Source organism: Choloepus didactylus, chromosome 12, assembly GCF_015220235.1.
Source record: "Choloepus didactylus isolate mChoDid1 chromosome 12, mChoDid1.pri, whole genome shotgun sequence".
In the NCBI taxonomy this organism is placed as follows: Eukaryota; Metazoa; Chordata; class Mammalia; order Pilosa; family Megalonychidae; genus Choloepus; species Choloepus didactylus.
The window spans coordinates 39,462,129-39,486,438 of NC_051318.1; the positions used below are offsets into that span (position 1 = coordinate 39,462,129).

The window sequence follows — 24,310 nt, forward strand, 5'->3', positions numbered from 1 at the left end:
TTCCTTCTGCCTGTCTCCTAAGCCAACCGTGTTCACTATAAGTTATGCACTTTACTAAACTCATTTTGCTACAAGATTAGTCTGCCTACACACATCAGAAGGTTACCATTTGAAACCTTCGGTAATTACAAGGATGAGCTGTAATGCATCAGTGAGTTTGTCTTTACATTATTAAGACTAAACTGCATTGTTTCCATAGCTGAAACCCCATCACAGCTGCAAGGACAAGCAATCCATTCTGTGTATTCACAATCCCAGTGTTTTTCCAGCACAAACAGAAAAAATAAAACTTTCCCATTTTCTTTCCCCCCAAAATTATTTTTAAGGAAAGCTGATAATTGCCACCATGATAGGTATTTAATAACTATTCACCAATACATGCCATTATGCTAAGTACTTTAATAAGTGAAATTTTACTGGTGAATTATAAACAGAAGAGTCTATCTGGAATTTGAACAGGTCTGAGATAATTAGACATTGATTGCACAAAGGACAAAGGAAAGGTTGGCTTGGTATTATGTGGAGGGAAGACAAGCATGGGTTGACTTGGGATCATGTACCAGATCTTCCTGGTTTATGTGAAATTTTTCATAAAATGCTGAATCCTGCTGAGTCTTAGGTCCCTCAACATTTAGATGACGTATATTTATTGAGTGCCTACCATATGCCCACCTCCATTACAGATGCTGTGGATACAGCAGAACAAAACAAGGTTCCTGCTCTCAAGGAACTTATAATTCTGTAGGAAGAGGGAGGAGACAGAAACCTAGCAAATAGACAAATTGATTCAGTGTCACTTATCCAATAGGTGAGCTCCTATTTTGCTTCATAGACAATTCTAGGAGTTTGTTTAATGATCCACTTTTCAGGTTTATTTTAGTAATTACACATAAAACACTGAAAATGCCTAGTACAGTCCATGGTGTGTGAAGTATATGCTTAGTAAATGGAAGCTGCTGTTGTTTTATTATTGTCCTTTTCTTTCATTTGTGTTTCTCCCTCTCCTTTCAAGAGTCATTTTGTTTCATTATTTATGTTATTCATTTATTTATTCAGTTTATTCATTTATTCATTATTTATTTATTCATTATTTATTTATTTATTTATTCTGCAGTTTAGTATTTTGTCTTTGAGTCTTGTTTTTTGTAATGTTTGCTTCTTTGAGATAATGTGTAGTATACAACTGGGAGGCAAAAACCATAGTAGGAAAATGGATATTCAACTCCTTTCTCTCTTCCTGGAGAGCCTTCTTCAACCTGCAGCAAGGATTTTAAGCAGTGGTTTACTCTTTATTCTTGCCTGTTCTTGGATGGATGGTCCTCAAAGGGCCTACTCTTCAGACAGACAATGATGGCCACAGGGCGACACAGAAGATGGATAGACATATGAAACAGGGGCATAAGGACAGAGATAGGGTGACTGAGAGATGGAACAGGTGACTTCATGGAGTTAGACAAGGCAGATTCAGAGGCGGCCTATGACTCCCTCTTACCCACCCCCATCCCCATTTTCCCAAACAATTCCTACGAGGAGCTCTCCCTGATCAACCTCAGCTCCAAGTCTGAGTTGGCTAACCCTCTAATGTGCTTCTAGAGGACATATAACAGCACTTACCATCCTCTAGGGCACATAAATACTCTGCCGTGGAACTTATCACGCTGTACGGTAGTTGTCTGAGACTCATTTTGGACGCCCTACCAGACCCTCAGCAACCTGAAGGCAGGCATGGATTCTTCACTGCTGTATTCCATGTGCCAGAGACAGAACCTGGTACATACTTAGCCCTCAATAAATATGTATTTGATGAATGAATTAAGGCAGAGAAAGAGGAAAGGAAAAAAAGAGACAACTAACTCCAGAAGGAATTAAAAGCAACTGTGACCCCCAAATAGTAACTTTTGTATAACAGTGCTAGATAGAGAGAAAGGCCAAATTCAGAGAGAGAAAGGGCCACAGGGAAGACATTCAGAGACATTCTGAATGGACAAAATGAAATTAGACTCTTGCCCTCTGAAATCCATTTATTTGTCTCTATATCTTGTTTATATTCAACCCTTTAAATGACAATGAATCAGTTTTATGCTATGCCTTATCTATAGAGATTTTTCAGCTCCATGAAGATAGATGATGATTGGGGCCAAAGAGCTATAAATGGTGGCTTTCTGTCTGTTTCACCTTCCTCATATTTTAATATATTAAAATATTCATACAGATCATCTCAAATCATAATACTCTTTTTTTTCTCTTTTTAGCACCTTTTATAACTAGCTACAAATTTAAATTCTGGGGTGCTGGCATGGCTGGAAGGAGACAGGTGACATGGTAGAACAGTGGCCTATGGCATCCTTTGGGATTTGTTCTGTGGCTGCTCATTGAATTGTGCCTTGAAGGTCTTCACCTTTCTGTATATACCTTGTATTGCATAATGGGGAAGGGACTGAGACTGTGGAACTGTAATCCGTAACAGTTTTTGAAATTACCTGTATAACTGCTTGTTGAGCTGTGCATTGGGAGTTGACACCTTTCTGTGTTTACATTATGTTTAACAATAATGGAAATAGCTGAAGTTGTGGAACTGTGATCCATGACATTCTTTGAAATTTGCTCTCTAACTACTTGTGAAATTGTACTTTAAAAGTTATCACTGTTATCTATATATGTTAAAGTATGCAATAAAAAATTTAAATGATAAAGAAAAATCAATGTTTATTAATGATAATTCACTGAAGTGCCATGATTAGGTGCAGTGAAAACTTCTATAGCATATTAATGTATTAAGCATCATATCACACTTAGCTTCTGATACAAACTTTAGCATCCTCTGGGAAGAAAAACAGTTTCTCTGGATTCTTTTTATAAAAAGCACCTTGAAAAAGCTTTCAGATACTCAAAGACATGAATCTTGCCCTGTTCCCCTGTGTATATCTGATTTAAAGGTTAATAAAAAATTAGGAAGAACACTCATCCAAAAATTACCAATTAATATGCCATCATTTTCGTTAAAATGCTATTAATTATACTGTTGTACAAATGTCTTGTACTGGCTAATAAAAAGTTACCTAAAGCCATTTAAATTTCTTTCATGGAGAAAGAGAAATTAATCAAAACAGTCACTTTTTCAAATTACTATTTGGGTTTGAGAGATCAAACAAAAGAAAGGAAATGAGCGTCTGTTATTTAGTATGGACAGAATCTGACAGTGTTCCATTGTTTATGTTATGTATCAAGTCATTATTTCTAAGAAAACCTAATGAGATACTTGGCATATTTTTAATGTGGAAGTTTGACAAATAGCAGTTCTTTGGTTCTTATAATGTAAAGCAGGCTTTCGTAAATGAGAGCAAACTTTTCAACTATTCAGATACATTTTTTCTGTTGGTTTCCGAGGAGACCGTGAATGGAAAGTTATGATTAAAGTGTTATATATTTGAATTTTGTTCTAAACCTTACATGCTAGTATTATTCACTTATTAAAAATTCACAGAATTCTAAAGTTGAGGAGTTCATGATTAAACTTGTAGAAGCCCTCCAAGGACACTGCTAGATTTAACTGGACTTAACAGTTTCACAGATCCCCAAGCTTGTCTGGTTCTCACCATCTTATCCTGTCATCTCCTGCATGGATCAAGCATCTATTTCTATGGTGTGTATAATGGCTAAGCTGCACAGCTGCCTAGTGTTTGATAAAGATTAGAACTGTGTAAGTTGTAGCTCAATACCATTTTGATATATAACAAACTATAATGGGAATACTTGTCATCAATGAAATGAACCAAATGTGTGTGGTGTTGGGGACTTTACAATCAACTCTGACACAACCTAATAATTTTCCAGTGCATCATGGATATTTACTGGTTGCTAGACAACCAAATATTCCAACACTTACACTGGGGAAAACTTCTATTGCTAAGCTAGGATTGGCTGTATTTGTAATTAGTCTGTATGGGACTGTATCTTAGTATCTCCGGTATAGAAAGTACCTGAAAGGGCACTAATGCAGTGGACAATTCCAGGCTTATCTATTTGAGTACCTCCTGAGATGGGAACTTATATACCTGAAGGCATGTTTATGTATTTTTTCCTCACATTGAATAAAGACCTGTCTTGCTACAGAGCCTAATAAATTGGCCCTGGTTCTTTACATAAAGCAAGTTTACTTCCTCTTCAACATGCCAACTCTGAATTTTTCTTTCTCCAGAGTAAACAAATCCAGTTCATTCAGTAATTCCATATTTCAGATCCTGTTGCTCTCCCCTCCCAATGATGCCATAATGTTTCAAAATTGTAACAATTGGGATTGGTTGTTGTTTTATAGTTTATGGTTAATGATTTATAGGCTGTTATATTGTTGGACTCTGCAATTTAAATTCACAGGGGAATAAGAAGCTAAAAGGTGTGGGGAAGGTGCCTGATCTTTTTTATTCTGACCTGGAAAATGCTACCTGTGAGATACTATAGTTTTTGTGCTTTATTGGAACCTTGATAGACAACGGAAATTTTAAGATCCTCAGGGATGCTTAATAGGTTTATGTAGCATAAGAACAGACAGTACCAGAGTGTGTGATAATATCATTTAAAGTAATGTCTTCTAACTTTGGCTATGCATCTGAATGCCAGAGAGCTTCTAAAAATACAGATTTCTGGGAGCCATACACAGACCTACTGAACAGGTGCCTTCAGAAGTTCCCAAGGGAAAAGCATTTGGAAGCCACTGCTATAGGGAACACACACTGGATGTCTGTGTTTTCTTTTAGTTAAATGCCTATCTCATAAAACTCTCTTCCATGGTATTTTTTTTGGCTGCTATTCCAGCCAACACTTCTCTCTCTTTTCTAAAAAAAGGTTTCTTGTGTTAATAACTAGTACCTAATAACTTAGTATTTAATTAATTTTGTGTGATTTTTGTCTCCTCACTTTATAAAATCCCTAAGAGCAAGAATTAAGTCTTACATCCCCCTGTCTCTCCCAAAGAATATGGGACAATATTAAACACTAAGTTCTTGATTGTTTGGTGAGGGCATTTGGAGGTAGTGGGAGAAGAAGGTAGAAAAGAACAAAAGGGAGGCAGATAGGAGGATATAGCCAGAAATGTGGAAGAGAGACAAAAGAAATATTTTTCTTTTGGAGTAAGTTTCTTCTGCATTGCTCCATGGCCTGCTATCAGATAGAGTTGATGCTGAACACTTGATCTCTCCTCCCCCATTAAACCTGATCTTTGGAGATGCTAAAAGGTAATCCACAACAGAACATTATATAAATATGGTCAATAAGTAGCTCAATTCATTCCTGTATTTCTAGCCCACTTAAGACACCAGAGGTAAACTTAATTCTAACTCTTTTGGTGCAATTCTATTACCGAACAAAGTAAAGGCTAAAGTGAAGGTAATAACCTAAATGGTAGGCTCCTGATAAAAGTTCCCAGAAAAGGATGCTGAGGTCCCTTGGATAGTTACATGGACTTCTTTTATATTAAAGACACATAAGATTTTTTTTTTTATATCAGCCATTTTTTTATTGCCTCTTTTAAAATATATAAATGTCATTGGTGACTTTCTTCCTGCATAGGAAGCATCTTTTTTTTTTTAATTAAATTCAGTACTATTGAAATACATTCACACACCATACAATCATCCATGGTATACAATCAACTGTTCACAGTATGATAACATAGTTACGCGTTCATCACCACAATCTATCTCTGAACGTTTTACTTACATCAGAAAGAACCAGAACAAGAATAAAAAATAAAAGTGAAAAAAGAACACCTAAATCATCCCCCACATCCCACCCCATTTGTCCTTTAGTTTTTATCCCCATTTTTCTACTCATCCATACACTAGCTAAAGGGGGTGTGATCCACAAGGTCTTCACAATCACACTGTCACCCCTTGTAATCTACATTATTATATAATTGTCTTCAGGAGTCCAGGCTGCTGGGTTGGAGTTTGGTAGTTTCAGGTATTTACTTCTAGCTATTCCAATACATTAAAACCTAAGAGGTGTTATCTATATAGTGCATAAGAATGTCCACCAGAGTGACCTCTTGACTCCATTTGAAATCTCTCCGCACTGAAACTATTTTGTCTCATTTTGCATCCCCCTTTTGGTCAAGAAGATACTCTCAGTCCCATGATGCCAGGTCCAGATTCATCCCCGGGAGTCATATTCTGCATTGCCAGGGAGATTTACACTCCTGGGAGTCAGGTCCCATGTAGGGGGGAGGGCAGCGAGTTCACCTGTCTAGGTGGCTCAGTTAGAGAGAGAGAGGGCCACATCTGAGCAACAAAGAGGTACTCAGGGGGAGACTCTTAGGCACAATTATATGCAAGTTTAGCTTCTCCTTTGCAGTAACAAGCTTCATAAGGGCAAGTCCCATGATCGAGGCCTCAGCACATCAAACCGCCAGTCCCAATGTTTGTGACATCAACACCAGTTCAGGTGAGGAAGTCCAACACTTCCGCACCTTCCCCCAGATCCTCAGGGCTGGGGAGGGGGAGGCTGTAAATATATTTTTTATTATCTGCCCAAATTACTCTGGGATGAAGACACATAAGATTTCGAAATTAGTTGAAATTAATCAAATTTAAAGAAATAATGCTTATAGATATAAAGAAAAAGATGATGTAACAAAGTAAAAGTTAAAAGAATGGTACAACATAAATCAGAAAAGCATAAGGAAAAAAATTAGGCAATGGTACACTTCTGTTTAAATGTAAATTGGACAAAAAGGTTAATTGCATATAAACAAGATTGAATGACAAAGATGCCATGAGATTCAAGAAACTCTAAACACAGAATAATATAACATCATTCTGTGTAAAAGCAAAGCATTAGAAATACAGGGAAACTCGAGTAGTACTAAAAGTTAATCCATTATTATAAATCTGTTAGATCAAAGAGGCAAAAATAAGCAATTAAGGACAGAGAACACTTGCATTATTTATGTTTGAGTAAATATCTCTTCTTTTTGTAATCCTGTAGCCTAAGAACAGGACATGCATATTCTCAAACATCGTGTCATTTACAAACATTGATCATACTCTGGACCATAAAATATTTCAGCACCTTTTTTGAAGTAAAAATCACACAATTTCATTATCTTAATATAAAATATTATTAGAAACTAATATTAGAACTTTAAAGGAACAAAATACCCTAAATTACTTGGCTATTTTAGGAAGAGTAGCATAAATAACAGTTATGCTAACAAAACTAGAATATAACATGAGAACATTATTTAACAAAAACCGATGAGATACAGTCAAAGCTGTTGTATAACAGATTCATAGCCCTAAACACTTTGTCAAGAAAAGAACTATGAGAATTGAACTAACTATTCGATTCAAGAATTTAGAAAAACAAAACAAATTAAGTAAAACTGGAGAAAAAAATAATAAAGTTAAAAGTAAAAATAATAGATACATCTGACACCCAGGGGTGTAAATCTCCCTGGTAACATGGAATATGACTCCAGGGAGGAATCTGGACCTGACATCGTGGGATTGAGAACATCTTCTTGACCAAAAGGAGGATGTGAAATGAAACAAAATAAAGCTTCAGTGGCTGAGAGATTCCAAATGGAGTCAACAGGTCACTCTGGTGGACATTCTTATGCACTATATAGAGAACCTTTTTAGGTTTTAATGCATAGGAATAGCTAGAAGAAAATACCTGAAAATATCAAACTGCAACCTAGCAGCCTTGACTCTTGAAGACGATTGTATAGCAACGTAGCTAACAAGGGGTGACAGTGTGATTGTGAAAGCCTTATGGATCACACTCCCTTTATCCAGTGTATGGATGGATGAGTAGAAAAATAGGGACAAAAAACTAAATGAAAAATAGGGTGGGGGGGGTGATTCGGGTGTTCTTGTTAACTTTTATTTTTTTTCTTATTTTCAGTTTTTCTGGTACAAGGAAAATGTTAAAAAAATAGATTGGGGTGATGAATACACAACTATATGATGGTACTGTTAACAACTGATTGTACACTTTGGATGACTGTATGGTATGTGAATACATCTCAATAAAATTGAATTAAAAAATAATAGATATGTAAAAGTGAGAAAAATAATTCTATGTATTGTGGAATTGATAAATAAGCTCAAGAACAGTTTCTTCCAAATAAAACAGATAAACCCCTGGCAAATTTAACTATGGAAAAAATAGAAAGAAAAACAAATTGTAAAATAACTATTTAACAACATATTAAGAGAAGACTAAGACTTATAACAGAGTAACAAATTATTTTACATGATACAAATGAAAACCATGATGAAATAATTCTCTAAAAAAAAAAAATGTAAGCCATCAAAATGTACTTAATGAAAAGAAGAAAATCTACAGAGACAAATGAAGAAGAAATTATTAAAACCTTTATCAAGAAGTTATTTCTCTTTCAAAGAGAGATTTTAAAAATTTATTTGGACATGGGACCTCTGAGAGAGGAATTCAGATCTTAGGCAACACTTTATACAATATAACTAAAAAAGTGGGATTATAGCCCACATATGACTATTCTAGGTTGTCTATTTAAGAATGAAATAAAAAAATTAGTTTTGGAAAACAAATTATCAAATAAGAACTTTCTGTTTAAAATGACTAAGAGAAAGTAAACGAGATTTAAGCCAATCTGAAGATTTGACCAGGAGAAAACCAAAAGTAATAGGAACTTCAATTACATGAAATAAATTTAGAAGGATTTTCTGTACAAGTCAGCTCAGATAATAAACCAAGTTCTCCCTTCAACTCTGGTTTCCATGTATCTCCTGGGTGACCATGAGAGAAATGCCTTAGAAAACATTAAGAATAAAATGACCACCAGGGTGAATGGGGCCATGAGAGATGTACTCTTAAGAGGAAAAGGTCACTTCCCACTTCATACAATCAGCTGTAGATGCCATAAAGGTAAGGAATAAATGGGGATAGTGTAGCATATTAATTCATCCTTTTAATAATCTGTTATGGTGCATCTTTTCTAATAATCCTACTACCAAAATATATTTTAAATCTTCATGCTTCTCTCTATCTCTGCTGCCACCACCCTATCTAGTCCATTATTTGGACTACACAAAGGCTCCCTAACTGATCTCCTGGCTCCTGCTGCAACTCTGACTACAGGCAGGAAGAATAACCTTCTCACAAGACAAATCAGAGCATGCTATCCCCTTGCTTAAATCTTAGCACTTAGCATCAAATTCAAGCTCCTACCTGTGGCCTATATACTTTCTCTCTCAAGAGTTGTCTGTGGTCCTTTCCCCACCATCAGAGCATGCTCTCGTCACACTGGCCTGTTGTTCCCAGGAATTGACCAAGGGCTTTCATCTCAAGGCTCTCTTTTCTCTTTGTCTAGAAAGCTCTTCTGACATAGCTGCCTTCTCATTCTTCAGCTCTAAGCTTAAATAGGAACTCCTTCGAGAAAGCACCCTCAGGCCACACTTTCTGTATATATTCTTCCCAGATCACATATTGTTTTCTATCTTAGCACTTTATTTATTTCCTTTCTAGTGCTTCTCTCTGTTTATAGGTAACTCATTTTTTTTGGAAGCGGGTGGAGGTAGTGGTGTTTCTCCAGGTTTGTTTCTTGTTACTTTCATTAGAATGAAGACACCATGAGGTCATGAAACATACCTGTTTTTCACCATGCTATATTTCTAGTGTTTGGCCCAATGCCAATGGGAATCAGTTAATGTTACTCAAATGAATAACACTTTTGATAAACTGTAATTATTTTATTTTTTATTTTTTATTTTTTTTTTAGTTTTTTATTTTGTTGTGGTTGTTTCCCTGGCTAGTGTGTAAGTTCCATAAGACAAGGTCCCTGTCTCTTATTTAAGCACCAAACATAGTGCCTGGCACTTAGTAGCAGCTCAATAACTACTTGTAGAATGAATAAATGAATAACAATATTTGGAAGTTCTCCAGGATGTGAAATTTCTTTCTCCTCAGCTTTATATACTACTCAGAAAGTACTGAATCTACTAGAGTTCTTCATTAAGAATTTTGCTATCTCTAATAATTTCCAGCCATCCAAACCCCTGTTAACAACCGAGTGTCCTATGGGAATATAAAAGAGAGGCTATGTGAATTACATTTCTCAAATGAGGGCTGGTGCTGATTAATTTTAGATCCTGAGCATCTGGGTCAGTGCTTATTTTCATGGCAGGCATGGAAATGATATGCTTAGTGTCATTATTAATAATTTTACTAAGGGCTGGGACACTTGAAATATTACTTGGAATGAGAGTTGAGATGTGGACCAGATGGGGATAAAAAAAAAATCTATATATATATATTCTAGTCTACTTTTCAACAAATAATTTTTTATATTAAGATTGACTACTAATATACGTTATCACCCACATCACTTATTGGGTAACAATTATAAGAAATCTTTGTTTTAAGAATAAGAAATGCACCAGTAAGATGATGGTAATTTAAATGAAATATAAAGATGTTCAAAGTTAAATCTAGTTATTTTTTTTTGTTTTTTTAAATTCAATTTTATTGAGATATATTCACATACCATACAGTCATCCAAAGTGTACAATCAGTTGTTGACAATACCATCATATAGTTGTGCATTCATCACCCCAATCTATTTTTTAAACATTTTCCTTGTACCAGAAAAAGTGAAAATAAGAAAAAAAAATAAAAGTAAAGAAGAACACCCAACCCCCCCCTCCCTATTTTTCATTTAGTTTTTTGTCCCCATTTTTCTACTCATCCATCCATACACTGGATAAAGGGAGTGTGATCCATAAGGCTTTCACAATCACACTGTCACCCCTTGTTAGCTACATTGCTATACAATCGTCTTCAAGAGTCAAGGCTACTGGGTTGCAGTTTGATAGTTTCAGGTATTTTCTTCTAACTATTCCAGTGCATTAAAACCTAAAAAGGGTTATCTATATTGTGCATAAGAATGCCTACCAGAGTGACCTCTCGGCTCTATTTGGAATCTCTCAGCCACTGAAACTTTATTTTGTTTCATTTTGCATTCCCCTTTTGATAAAGAAGATGTTCTCAATCCCAGGATGTCAGGTCCAGATTCATCCCCGGGATTCATATCCCTTGTTGCCAGGGAGATTTACACCCCTGAGAGTCAGATCCCATGTAGGGGGGAGGGCAGTGAGTTCACCCACCAAGTTGACTTAGCTAGAGAGAGAGGGCCACATCTGAGAAACAAAGAGGTACTCAGGGGGAGATTCTTAGGCACAATTATAAGCAGGTTTAGCCTCTCCTTTGCAGTGATGAGCTTCATAAGGGCAAGTCCTGTGATAGAGGGCTCGTCACATCAAACTGCCAGTCCTCGATGTTTGTGAGAACATCAGCAGCAATCCAGGTGAGGAAGCCCAATACTTCTGCATTTCTCCCCCAGCTCCTCAGGAAGGCCCTGCATATATATTTTTATTCTCTGTCCAAATTACTTTGGGATGTGTCGCTATTTCACACTAACCTATACTAACCTACCAGGTCTCATTTCCTATTAAAAGTTTCATGTAATTATGGTATTTGAATGAACTGTGTAAGTTAAATTATTTAGGAAATATAGATCTTGCACCAACTAAACACCTCTTCCCTTGGTCTCACATGGAATTTTAATCATTTTGTTTTAACTAGGTTAAATCTTTTGCAACATTTTCCTTTCCTCCTTCCCTTGGCAATATCTCATCTTCTATGGGGCTGACTATTCATTAGGGGAATACAACCACAGGCATAAGAAAACAGGGATATCAGTCATAATCTGAAAATGCTAGTTGGTCAGACAGGATGATTAGCTAAGTTTGATCCAAATAAGTATGTCAAGATCTACTCACTCCCACACTCCAAAAGGTCAGTGTTCAGGGGAAGGGCTTATCCTTAGAGTTATCAGTTTTTTTATTCTTGGCCATGAAAGTGCTGAGAAAGAGTAATACATGCCATACTATAATCCCTTAGCCAGAGGAAATTGAATCAAACCAACTGGAAAGAATATGCTATTTAGTATTGGCAGGGTCAGTTCATGGGAGAATGATAAAATTGATGAAGTTCATCATTGGTGCAGTTCCTCCTGAACAACCCTGGTCTCTCCACCCCAGGGGTCCACCCCCCTGCCGTGGTTTACCTTGCATTGCCTAGCTTGCTGCCCTCGGCCTCTTGGGGACTTGCTCCTGCGTGCTGAAACACACATATTCTGTGTCTCAAGGTCTCAGGTCTTTTCTCCTTCAAAATGTAAATTAGCTTATTTGATGGGGCAATCTGTGCTAATTTGCTGGCAAAGAAAGGCTTGAGAAAGTTCTAGGGCCCTCTGAGGTAATACGTGGATTTTCTTATGACAAAGCCCATCTGTGTGTATGACTCAAAGGAGTGACCCTGGGGTGGGGGGACGTACTTCAGGCCAAGGAGTATGGACGGCGGGTCCCTACCTTTGAATTTTATGGAACAGTAATATTTACTAAGAAGAGTGGGAAACAGACAGAGTCGCCCACTTTTTATTTTGCTACATAAGGACATTAAGATAAAAAGAACAATAAAACTCATCTATTAAGAATCATTTTATAAAAGAAAGAAATGTAATCATCAGAAAAAAAGGAGGAAAACAATCTCGGGATAAAAAAACAACTGTTAAATTTAATAAGCTTCATGAAAAAACTTGCTTCAGTGTCCTTATTTTATAGCAGATTATCAAAAACTTTGTCAAACTCAGCATCAGTCTGTGGCCTGGCATTTGAGAACTGCTGAGTTGACAACAGTGGCCCAACAAGCCACTCCATGAACTTTCATAGCTCTTAGGTTACACAGGTGGGCAGGCTTTCCTGTGACCTGTTAGGACAGCGATGAACATGAACATGACCCATAAACCCCTTTTGAGTTGTATATCAGTCCAGGATTTTGCTCCTGTCTGAGGTCTTAGGTTGGCCAGCAAGCTGGAAACTCTGGCAGGAGTTGATGCTGTAGTCTTGAAACAGAAATTCATCTCAGCAAAATCTTTCATGGTCCTTCAACTGATTGGATAAGGCCCACCCACATTATCAAGGGTGAGCTGCTTTACTTAAAGTAAGTTGATTGTAGATGTTAACCACATCTACAAAACATCTTCACAGCAACACCAAAATTAGAGTTTGATTAAAATATTGAATACTATAGCTTAGCGAAGTTGACAAAGAATTAGACATCACAAGTTGTAAACTGAAGAGTCTTATTTGTACAAAGCCTTTAACTTTTTTTTCTGTCACTATATTAACGGAATAAATTTAGTAATAGGTAGCCTGGAAAGGGATTTGAATTTTGTTGGAAGAGTTGTATCTAAAAGTTTTGGATTTAAGAACATATTTATTCACTTAAAAATATGACTGAACATCTAACTGACGGCAGGCTCAAGTATAGAGCAAGGAAAGCCCTGCCCTACAGCCTTACATTCTACTGGAGGAGACAGATAATGAAGAGACATGTAGATAGATAATACCACAGAAGAGTAAGTTCTGGGGGTGCTTCTGTGGATGGATTTGTGACATGTAAGCAAAGCCCTGACTAAAGTGAGGAAATGAGCCTTGTGATCACCTGGGGGAAGAGCATTCCAAGTGGAGGGACTAGCAAATGCAAAGTTTCCAAAGAGCAAAGAAGCCAGTGTGACTGAGCACAAAGGATGGGGGGTGGGGAGTGGGGGGCAGATTTCTGGGGCTTAAGGTCACATAAGGTCACATAAGGCTTTAAGGGACCTTGGATTTTATAAGTGTAATGGAAAGTTATTGGAGGGTTTTGAGCAAGGGAGTGACATGCTCTGAGTTATGTTTTAAAAGGATCACTCTGTCTGCTGGAGCAGGGAGTGACAAAAGTGAAACCTATTATAGACGATTGTAATGGTCCATGTGAGACATCATGGTGCTTTAAACCAGGGTAGTCATGATAGAAGTGCTAAAAAGTGCTCAGATCTAGGATATATTCTGGATTGGATATGGTGGTGAGAGAGGAATTAAGCCAGATTTCAAGATGTTTGATCTGATCAACTGAATGAATGGTACCGTCTACTGGGTGCACTGGGAGCAGCTGATTGAAGGGGAATTAAGAACTTGTTAGTGGACAATATTAAATTTGAGATGTCATTTAAATATCCAAGTAGAGATGTCATGTTGGCAATTGAATGCATGAGTCTAGAGTTCAGGAAGAGATGAGGAATGGAGATACATATTGAGAAATGTTCAGCATATAGAAAATGTTTATGGTCACTGGATTGGATGAAATCACCTAGGGAGTCCTGTTTTCTGGTAGCTGGACCAGCAAGTACAAAGGCCCTAGGCAGAAACATGTTTGGTGAGCTGTCAGAAGAGTAAGGGTTCCACTGGGGGTGGGAGGAGAGATAGAGAAGACCTTCAGGGACTCAGCCTAGAGGGGCTCCGGCACCAAAAGGTCAGGAGAAGGAGAAAGATTCCGAAAAGGAGACAGAGAAAGGACGGCCAGTGAGGTCAGAGAAAAACTGAAGCCACATGAAGAACATCTTTCAAGGATGATTAAGAGCAGTTTATACATTCGCTCTGCCCTCAGTTATCTCTATTGATGGAAGAAGTGGTGTACGCTGTTATATTCCTGTTGTTTACCAGCACTGGTTGCATGATCAGTATTCATTTATTTGTTTATGTCAGAAGTTAAAAGTGGCTATCTGCAGGTTGTTTCTGCCCTGTAGATGTGTTTTGTGTTTTGTTTGACCTGCAGTGTTTGAAATATTTTAATTGATTGCTAAGATTTAGAAATTGGGAAACTTCACATCAAATTTGAATCCTTGGTTCTTTTTAAAAAATCATCTGGCTTCCCATGAGGCAGGTAATACTTGTCTGTTGCTGAGTGGCAGCTGACGTGACTAGAGGGGTTATGTGCTCTTCAGTTTGTTTGCCAAAGTCTCCAGCATTCCCTATGTATCCCCAACTCTGAGAGCCAAGTCTCTCATTCCTATTTCCTGCCTGGTTCCTGCATTTTTGAGTTTGCCCTTTTGTATAATTCAAGAGGAATGAATGAATGAATGAATGGTTGAACAAGTGAACAAATACTTACTGGTGAGGAAACTGGAGCCCAGAGAGATGAAATGAGTTAAGGTTATGTGCAACAAAGAATTCTTTTAATTATTTGCTTCCTGCTATGTCTTTGTATTAGAAATCTCTAAAATGAAAATAAGAGTTTGACTGAAAAAAGCAGGTTACTGACAAAACTAGTACTATCTCCATTTTTAGAAAAAAAATAGAAGATTAACTAAATCCTTAAACGTGATAATATTTCAATTTCCTTAAACTCTGATGAGAAATGGTTTAATAAGAACTATATGCTAAACTAACAAACCTTAGCTTCACTGCCTAAGACAAGGTAAGTAACAAACTAATTATTAAAGAATATAATTAAAATTAAAATCGATATTTTTCCCCATTAGTTTTTAGGTGAAAATAAGTTTTGCCAGTTTTCTCCATGAATTATCTATCTATTCTTGCACATTTTCACCACAGACTTGTAATCATACAATGTCAGTTTATCATCATTCCTCCTTTGACTCAGCACCAAAGACTCCCTGGAGTTTTAAAGCCACCTCTTCTTTGCCAGCTCCAGTGATGGCTAGTGACTATTCTTAGCACTGTGTAGACATACATTCTGGAACCTAATTTGGGCTCATTAAATAAGACTACAGTGATTGATTTCTGATGTTTTCTATATTTAGAGATTATCTTGTCTAACTTTTCATTTGAAACTGGATCAGAATACAGACATCTTGCTGGTGGAAGCTGTATCCCCAGAAAAGTGGTATGGTGATACCGGGTGTGTGCTATCCCTAAGTTAGACATTTGGGTGGACGCCTAACCCCTTGAGAATCCTCATTCGTTTGCTCACTACAGGCAGTAAAATGGATTCAACCTGCTCTCAGACAGGCAGTAATGGCCCTCCTCTTGTCCTGAAAGCTAACTGTATCTCCTTACCTAGCATAGAATAACTTACTAGTAGGATTTAGTGCTAATCTTGGCCATAGGAAAATTTGTGAAATGTCTGCAAATGACCCTCTGACCTTCTTGTGCCCACTATAATGTTTCAGACCTCCTGAGATCAGGATTTCTTAACTTGCAGTAATAGTTTGTCTTTGTGGCAAACAGGAAACCCTTGAGATCTTGAGATTGCAGTAATGTGTAAGTATTGGCACTTTTCTGGGTAATGATTCCATAGTTTTGGTCAATGCTTTAAGATCAAATTAAGGCACTGTGCCTGGAGAACGAGGAGTGGCTTGGAGGGGGGACAGGGTGAAGAGTCTGTGTTTAGATATATTGAACTGGAGGTCACAGTAGGCCACTCAGATGGGAATGTTCAGTATGCAGGTAGAGACGCAGAGTTGGAAGGAAGGGACACACATCCAGATTTGGGATCCACTGGCACAAAGGTGGGAACTGAATTGTGAATGCAGATAAACTCTCAGAACTGATCACTGAACTTGAAATAGAAAAGGCAAATATTGAGTCTCAGAGAGTGTCCACTACTAGGGAGCAAGGGGAAGAAGAGATGGCATTAGAGATAAAATAGGAAGGTTAGCATGGTAGGAGAACTAGAGAAACACCCTAGCAGGAGAGAATTCCAAGGAGAAGCTGCAAGCTGGTGCAATGAATCAGTGATGTTAAAGAAAATGATGAACAGTAATGCAAAGAGGCTTGGGAGTCTGGAGATGATTCATAATCGTCAGTAAGTCCATCTTGAAAAGTTGTGGGAATTCTTTTGTTAACTTGTTTGAGTGTTTATTATTGAGTTTCTACCACATGCCAGAGGCCATGCTAGGTGCTGGGGTAAAAGATGAATAAGACACAATCAGAATTCCTTGGAAACTTATAAGCTCATACTGGGACATGAACTTGCAAGAGTAAATTCTTACATGGAGTTCTGAATAGGGTCTAGGGAGGGCATGATAGGGGAAGTGGTTATTTTTTACTGGGAGGGCAGAAGTCAGATGGTAGGAAAAAGGACCTCTTTTAGAAGAAGTACAACTGGTGGGGTTCAAGAATCCTTGAAGTCTGAACCTCTCCTACGCTTCATTAAATCCTAAAGCCGATTTGTACATTGCAGAATCATATGGGTACACACACATACCAATGCCTTGGACAAAAACCATTTTTGTTACTGAGATCTCATAAGTGATTGTATAATATTTGTATACAGATACAAACAAAAGTAAACACAACACGTGCCTTGCTTTCTTTTGTAGTTTCTCTCTCTTTTTTAAAATATTTAAATTTCTACTACCTAAACAGGTTAATTCCTGAGGACTTCTATTTCAGAAGTTTTTTTTTTTTTTTTTTGCATTTCAATATGTTAAACTTGTTAACCATGGATATTATAGCTATTAGGAATTTTATAATTAACTGCATCAATGATTTATTCTGGAATAGGAGTTAGGAAGAGGCAATGGATAGTACTGGGTTTGGAGTTGCACTTACCCTGGATCAAGCTCCTTCTCTACCATTGACAAATTTGGTAGTTACAACTGAGTAACTAGAGTTTTTGAACCCACATGCACATCTGTAAAACTGATTTAATAATACATACTGTACAGAGTTGTTGCAATAAACAGATAATTCATGAAACAAGCCTGACATATGATAGGCTCTATACTACCACAATGATTACTATCAATAATAAAAAACTGCCTATTATATTTACAAAAGAGGCCAAAATTATACATGTAATTTAGAAAACACTGAAGCAATTTCTGCAAAGAATTATCCTCTATTTAAGAGTCCAGGAACAACTCAAAAACACAAAGTTAAGGTCAAGGCCAATTACATGTTCTGGTACATTTTATGATATGTTTTTAAGTACTGTCCAAAATGACCACATATCTACCACTTTTAATTGTGAAATTGTAATCCATACATATGAAGACTAAAATTTATTTACCATCAGCCAAATTATAGCCAGCATTCCATAGGCAAATGGGCATGACCTATTTTTTTACATTTTTGAAATTGAGAAAAAATGGAAGAGTTTTAAAAAGCCATTTCCCTTTGTCAATTGCAGCTTGAATACCCTCCAGGGAAAATCAAATGATTTATTTGTCAAATTTTCAATGTTGGATTATACTACCAAAGTTACACTGGGTCTCATAATTTCTGCACAGAGCTCCCGGATTTTGAAATCTTTTGGGATACTGAGAACAGGGCCACAGCACATAGCTGCATAGGTTGTGTACTGCACAATTCCAAGGGGCACCAATGACACAGAGTATGATGAGAAGGCCGCCTCTGGTGTGCAGTGTATGACTTGTGCAACCTTATGTGGCAGACCTAGGAGGCTTGAATACTTTTCTGATGAACATGCTCTATCATTCAATAAATATGTATTGAGCATCTACTGTGTGCAATACACTGTTCTAGGCATTGGGGATACCACAGTGGACAAACAGACAAACTCCCTATCCACATGGAGCTTACATTCTGGTGAGGTGGAGGAGAGAGATAGCTAATGAACAAAAGCTAGGGAGAACAGTAGAGCTTGGTAAGAAGGAAATGGGGTCCCAGAGATGGAGGGATTACTATTTAAATAAGGTGGGCAGTAAGTATACAGTAAGAAGTTAGCATTTTTAAGCAGAAGCCTGAAGCACAGAACAAGATCAAAAGCCCCAACTATGCCTATTCAGGGGACAGCAGGGAGGGCATGTGGCTGGAGTGGCTTGGATGAAAGGACGGTGGTAGAAATGAAGTCAGAGTGGCTGGGATGGGAAGCAGATCTCACAAGGCCCAGACAACCATTCTAAGGACTGGTCATCACTGGGCAAGACAGGAAGCTCCTGGAAGGTCTTGAACCATCTGATGTAGGTATTAATAGGATCACTTTGTCTTTGAACTAATTGTTGCTGTGAAGGATTATGTAAGGTCTACAAATACTTTCCCAAATACTCTAGAAGTATTTTTTTTAAAACCAAAATCAGCAATATAATTTTAAAATAGTTTTTCTTTTTTAAGATGTTTATATTCAGATGCTTAAGCTAATACACTAATTACCTGGTGAAAGTGGTGAATAATGAAACCTTAAGTCTTAATAAGCAATAAAGTTAATTAATTCCTTCTCGAATGGTTTCAGTTTGCACAACAGTGATAATTCCTATCAGTTACAGGGAAAAGGACCTGAAAAGAAAAATCTCAAACATCTCAGTCATGAGGGGAAATATTTTATGGATTATCAAGGTGTCAGAAATGGGGTAATTTGGCCAAGGCCTTTGTTCCAGGGAAGTTAGTTGCCAATGAAACAATTTGCTTTTTGTTAAGTTAACCTATCTTGTGTAACATAGTGTTCTTGAATGTAATCTTGCCTTCCTGAAAATTTTTTTTGAATGTCCATTGTTTGCCATAATACTGTAACAAAAACAACAAAATCACAGATGCTTGCATGCCCAATGGTTTCACATAAAACGCGACGAGGTCACAGTTGTAAACAATATACAAAGGTCACTGTAAGAATTCTGCTATACTTTCTGAAACATCTTTTATTAAAGTATTTATATATGTACAACTCCAAAGACCTCAGCAACTCTCTTTGTAAACACCCACAATATGTTTAGAATGTACGTATTGAAAGTTTATTCATGTATACAAACAACATAAAAAAAAAAAGAGACTGCCTTAGGCTCACAGTCAACTTTTCTCTATACTAACAGGCCAACAAGAATTCCTTTCACACTTAAAAAAAACAAATAAATAACCCACACTATTTACAGAAAAATATCTTGTTATAAATAATAGCAACCAAAATAATGTCTGCTCCACCTGATTTCTTTTAGTTTCAGGACTAATTTGTATGACTGAGATACAAACAACAGATCTTCAGAGATAGGATGCCTTGCCTTTAAAGGTGATCATCAAAATCAATATATCAACCTGATAATTTACTTTATTATGAAGGGAAAGAAATGAACATTACTAGCCCCTCATATGTCTGGCCCTGTGCAAGCATCTGGCAGATCTTAAGTCATTTAGTCTTTGAAGAAACTTATGAAGTGGGAATTATTATATCAATTTTATATAACAGGAAACTGAGGGCAGGGAAGTAAAATAACATGTCTCAAATTATATACTTTGCATGTGTCCTAGCCAGGACCCATTCAAGCCCAGGTCCGTCTGACTTCAAAGCCCTTGCCTGTTCTCGCTACTATCGCATGCTTATTCCATTGGATAATGCTGTATTTGTGTGTGTGTATATATATATAATGAAATAAAACAAGCAGTTTCATTATCATCATCATCATTTTTCTCTTTAGTTACTATTTTTGACAGCTTTTTATTTGCCAGGCTCTTTTTTAAGGACTTTGACCTTATTATTTGTAATCCTTGGAACAACCTTGCTGGGCACTATGCATACTTTAGCCATTTCACTGGTGACACATTCATCATTTTACTGATGAGGGCACAAAGCTAAGAAGTTATAAATAACTTACCCACAGCTAGGAGGTTGTTGAGCAGGTATTTAAACTCAGGTCTGTCTGACTCCAGTGTCTATGAGCTCTATTCACATTGTTTTAGTTTGACAATTTAAAAATATATACCATACTCATATTAAATAACCTAAATTTTACATTTCTAAAAGTAAACTGATAACTTGAGGCAGTAGGTAGCTATGTAAACTCTTGAAAATTTTCCTTTTAGACACTCCTGAAAGTGACTTTTTTAAGTGTCTTTTTATTTGAATGGTGTTAAATATTCTTATGGCTTCATTCATAGTTTTACACCTATACATACTTGTGCTTGATCCTTTGTTGACTAGATCAAACGATTGTGGTCTTGGTGAATAAACACTGATATAGTGAGTTATAATCTGGGAGCTGCTGTCCTGTTGATATTAAGGAAATAATTACCAGTAATAGGCTGGGAATATTTTTCCATATTTTCCTAACTAGTTTAAACAATATAAAGTTTTAAGAAAATTGCCAAGATAGTGACATTTAATATTAAATATCAAACCAGAGAAGACTTGGGTTAATTAAATGAGGAGGGGATGACCTGGAAAATTCATTTCTCATCTTTGACCTGCTTCCATATCTTGAAGCTATGTTCTAGTTTTTAATCTACATTTATTTTTAAAGTGAATGTTTCCATTGGTGATAATCATAAGGCAAATATGTATTTGCTTTTTTTTTTGACTAAAAGCAAAATGAAATACTAATATGTAGATGTGTTTATACTGTTATAATTTATATGAATTTTTTATTTATTTACATATTCATTTTTTTTAAAGAAAATGATTTATAAATTTAAAGTCTAGTCTAATAAACCTATTACAATAAAAAAGGAATAAAATAGGGTAATTAATTAAATATTACAGAACTAATTTTTTCAAATTTTAACCTTTGAAAGACTTCAGTTAGGCTATGAATGTATTCTGCTTTTAGTGATAGATGATTTTTCCCTTTAAGATATACTAAATGTAAGATTTGAAGTCTTATGTTTATAAGAACTTGACTTAGAAGACATAATTTTTGACTCTTAAGAGGAAATTTTCCCAGGTATACTCTTTCCCTTCAACACCCAACAATAGACTAAAGTCACTACCATGTAAACTCACAACACTGTGATTTCCCAAATCAATATCAAGAACATGGACCATTTTGTTTAACTCTTTGGTAAAGTTATTTATATAAAGTCGTGCAAAGTTGTAAACAATAAACTCTTTTTAGCTATATATTTTACTTATCTCTATTGAAAACAATATCATTATCACCTTAGGACTGTCCTTGATAATCTGGGATTCATTGCATTATAATGGTAGTGCAAAACAAGCCCCCCAAAATTATAATCCCACACTCAACCCACTTCTTTCAACTAGTTCTTTCATTATAATTCCCCATCTCTTTAACTATATCCAACTTCAGTATCCAACTCAGGTGCCACAACCTTGAAAACATTCCTTAAAACTGTCAGCTGGAAGTCAGCTCTCTCTTCTCTGGACTCTTGTAGAAGTCTCTCTATCCCACCTTAAGGCACTTGACCCTTTCTACCTTGCATTATAGTTATTTGCTGATGTGCTGTATTTTTCCTACCAGACAGTAGAGGATGTTAATAACTCACACACAGTGGGTTCTCAAGGAGTGTTGAGTATGTACTTAATTTCTGTTTGCCATGACAAAGTTTCATAGAGAATAAAAAACCTATTATGAAGTATTTTAGGAAGCCCTTGGTCAAGAAAGAAAGCCACAAGAGTAGAAAATTCTTCAAGAGTTGAGTCAGCGTAGCTGACACATAAAGTGACAGATTCAATTTCTTCACCTTTATATAACCTCCAGAAGATCAAATGTTAATAAAATATTTATCTTCAGTTGTCATAAGGCAGACTTTGATTTAAAACTCTTGGGTACATGAATGTCATGACAGACTAGAAATATACTCTCATGTATTTTTTATTTCAACATGGATAAGTAAAAAATTTATAAATACCTGAAATGAAAAAATTGAAATGAAATTCTCCCAATAGTCACCACAAACAAGAAAACAGAATCTAAACACAATCACTCAACTTCTGTAAAAGTTCAATGAAAACCATTCTGTTTAAAAGTCCAATGTGGATTGAAAAGACACATAAAATGCATTCTCTTACCTTTAGGGAATCAAAGCAGGCAATTACTCTTCCATTTTCAACCTGGCAACTTTTGGGGGGGTGAGCAAATTTGCATTCCTCATCAGAACGTGAGCAAGTTCCTCTTTGATATTGTCTGCACACTTCTAATGTCAGCCATTTTGTATCTCTGACGGGGGCAATGTTCAAAGCCATGATGAAAAAGTAAGTTGGATTTTTTTAGTTTCCGTTAAATGATGATATCAATTCAAGTTCCAATAATTCCAAAACTATTGTGAAAAATCCTACATGTAACTCTTAAGGTAAGTGATAAATTGCTTTATGAAGCCCAATCCACAAAACAGAATGAGAAGAGAACTTATCAGCAGGCAGTCACTCATCAATCAATATGCCCCACTTGAAGACTGCGGGCCGCGATAAAAGCATGCTCAATGTCATCTCTGGCTGTAAACGTCCAAGTCTCTTGACTGTTTTTAATAAAGTGACTTCAATAGCATGGCACTCCTTGGGAGAATATTTACTTCTGATGCTTATAGTTATCGACGATGCTGGAAAATAAACCACTCAGATGTTCATAGTTTCACAAGATTTTTTTTTTTTCCCTCCACCCTTTAAGTTCTGAAATCAAGCGATTGGCAAAGTCAGACAAGTGAGGTATCTTCATCCACTCATAAGGTCAGGGTACCATGTATTCAACCAAAAAACAAAACAAAACAAAACAAAACCAAGAAAGCTTCCAGGCTGCAGTTTCCAGTAGAATTGACCTCACAAGGCACTTTTAAATCATCAACCTACAAAACACAAATAAAGTATCAGTTTACATCAAAATTCATGGAATCAGCACTTTAAAAACTATATAGCCCTTATCTAAAATTTGCAAAAGTTCAGTTTACAGAGCTTTGAGCATAATGAGGAAAGTTATGCATTTTTTAAAAACAGGAATACGCAACTGAAACTGTACTGCAGAAATAATCTAGGCAGCAATCCAAAAGTTAAGAATGACTCAAACAGATGAGCGTGGCAGACACATTAATTAGGCACTCTGAAACAGTTCTATGTGATGTGCTTAATCGCCAAAACAGTGTATTAGAACTGTGGTTTCCAATTAATTTCACATTTTGGCCATTGATTTTATTGTTGGAAAGGCTCTAAACAATTATTTGGGATATATCTCTCCTGCATAATAAAGATATTGTCATTTTGGATGAAATGTGATTTAACATCCTTTCTCGTTTTCAGAGATTTAGACTTAGAAATGGAGAGGTAGGAGCCCCCTGATATTTATTCTCAGATCCCTCAATACTTCCTCTTGATTGTTTTGACTTGTTTAATGTTAGTTTTCCCCCTACAGACTGTAAGCACTATGAGGTCAAGAACCAGTGTTTGTATTTTTCATTTCTGTATCACTAATGACATCAATTAGGTCCTCAAAAATAGGAGTTGAACAAATATATCATTGACTGATTTAACTGATGACTGCCTCACTGACTGACTAAATGAGTGAATGCATGTTAGTGTTTAGTTTTTAACTGAGTCACCATCTAAAAATGCTTTCTTCTATGGAATACAGGAGTAAAATCACACATCTACAGCAAAAATATCGTTAGAAAATTCAGATTCCTAAATAAACATAATTCATTTCTTTTAATTTTTTCAAGGATAACAAATTATTAAAGCATTAGAAATTTTAACATCATTGAGTCAAGCATCAATAAAAGACTAAATACCAGAGGTTTGTGATTTTCATAAGTCA

The 24,310-nt window shown here is 36.3% G+C and overlaps 1 protein-coding gene across 9 annotated transcripts in view; it reads right to left on the reverse strand.

Annotated features, from left to right (window-relative positions):
- MBNL2 (muscleblind like splicing regulator 2) overlaps nt 1-24,310 on the reverse strand; it is a 167,572-nt gene that overhangs the window by 97,009 nt on the left and 46,253 nt on the right. For all 9 annotated transcript variants that reach the window (XM_037800522.1, XM_037800517.1, XM_037800519.1 and 6 more), the window contains exon 2: nt 22,579-23,348. In XM_037800522.1, the coding sequence (XP_037656450.1) occupies nt 22,579-22,752 (174 nt within the window). In that variant the 5' untranslated portion in view covers nt 22,753-23,348. The remainder of the gene's footprint in view (nt 1-22,578; nt 23,349-24,310) is intronic.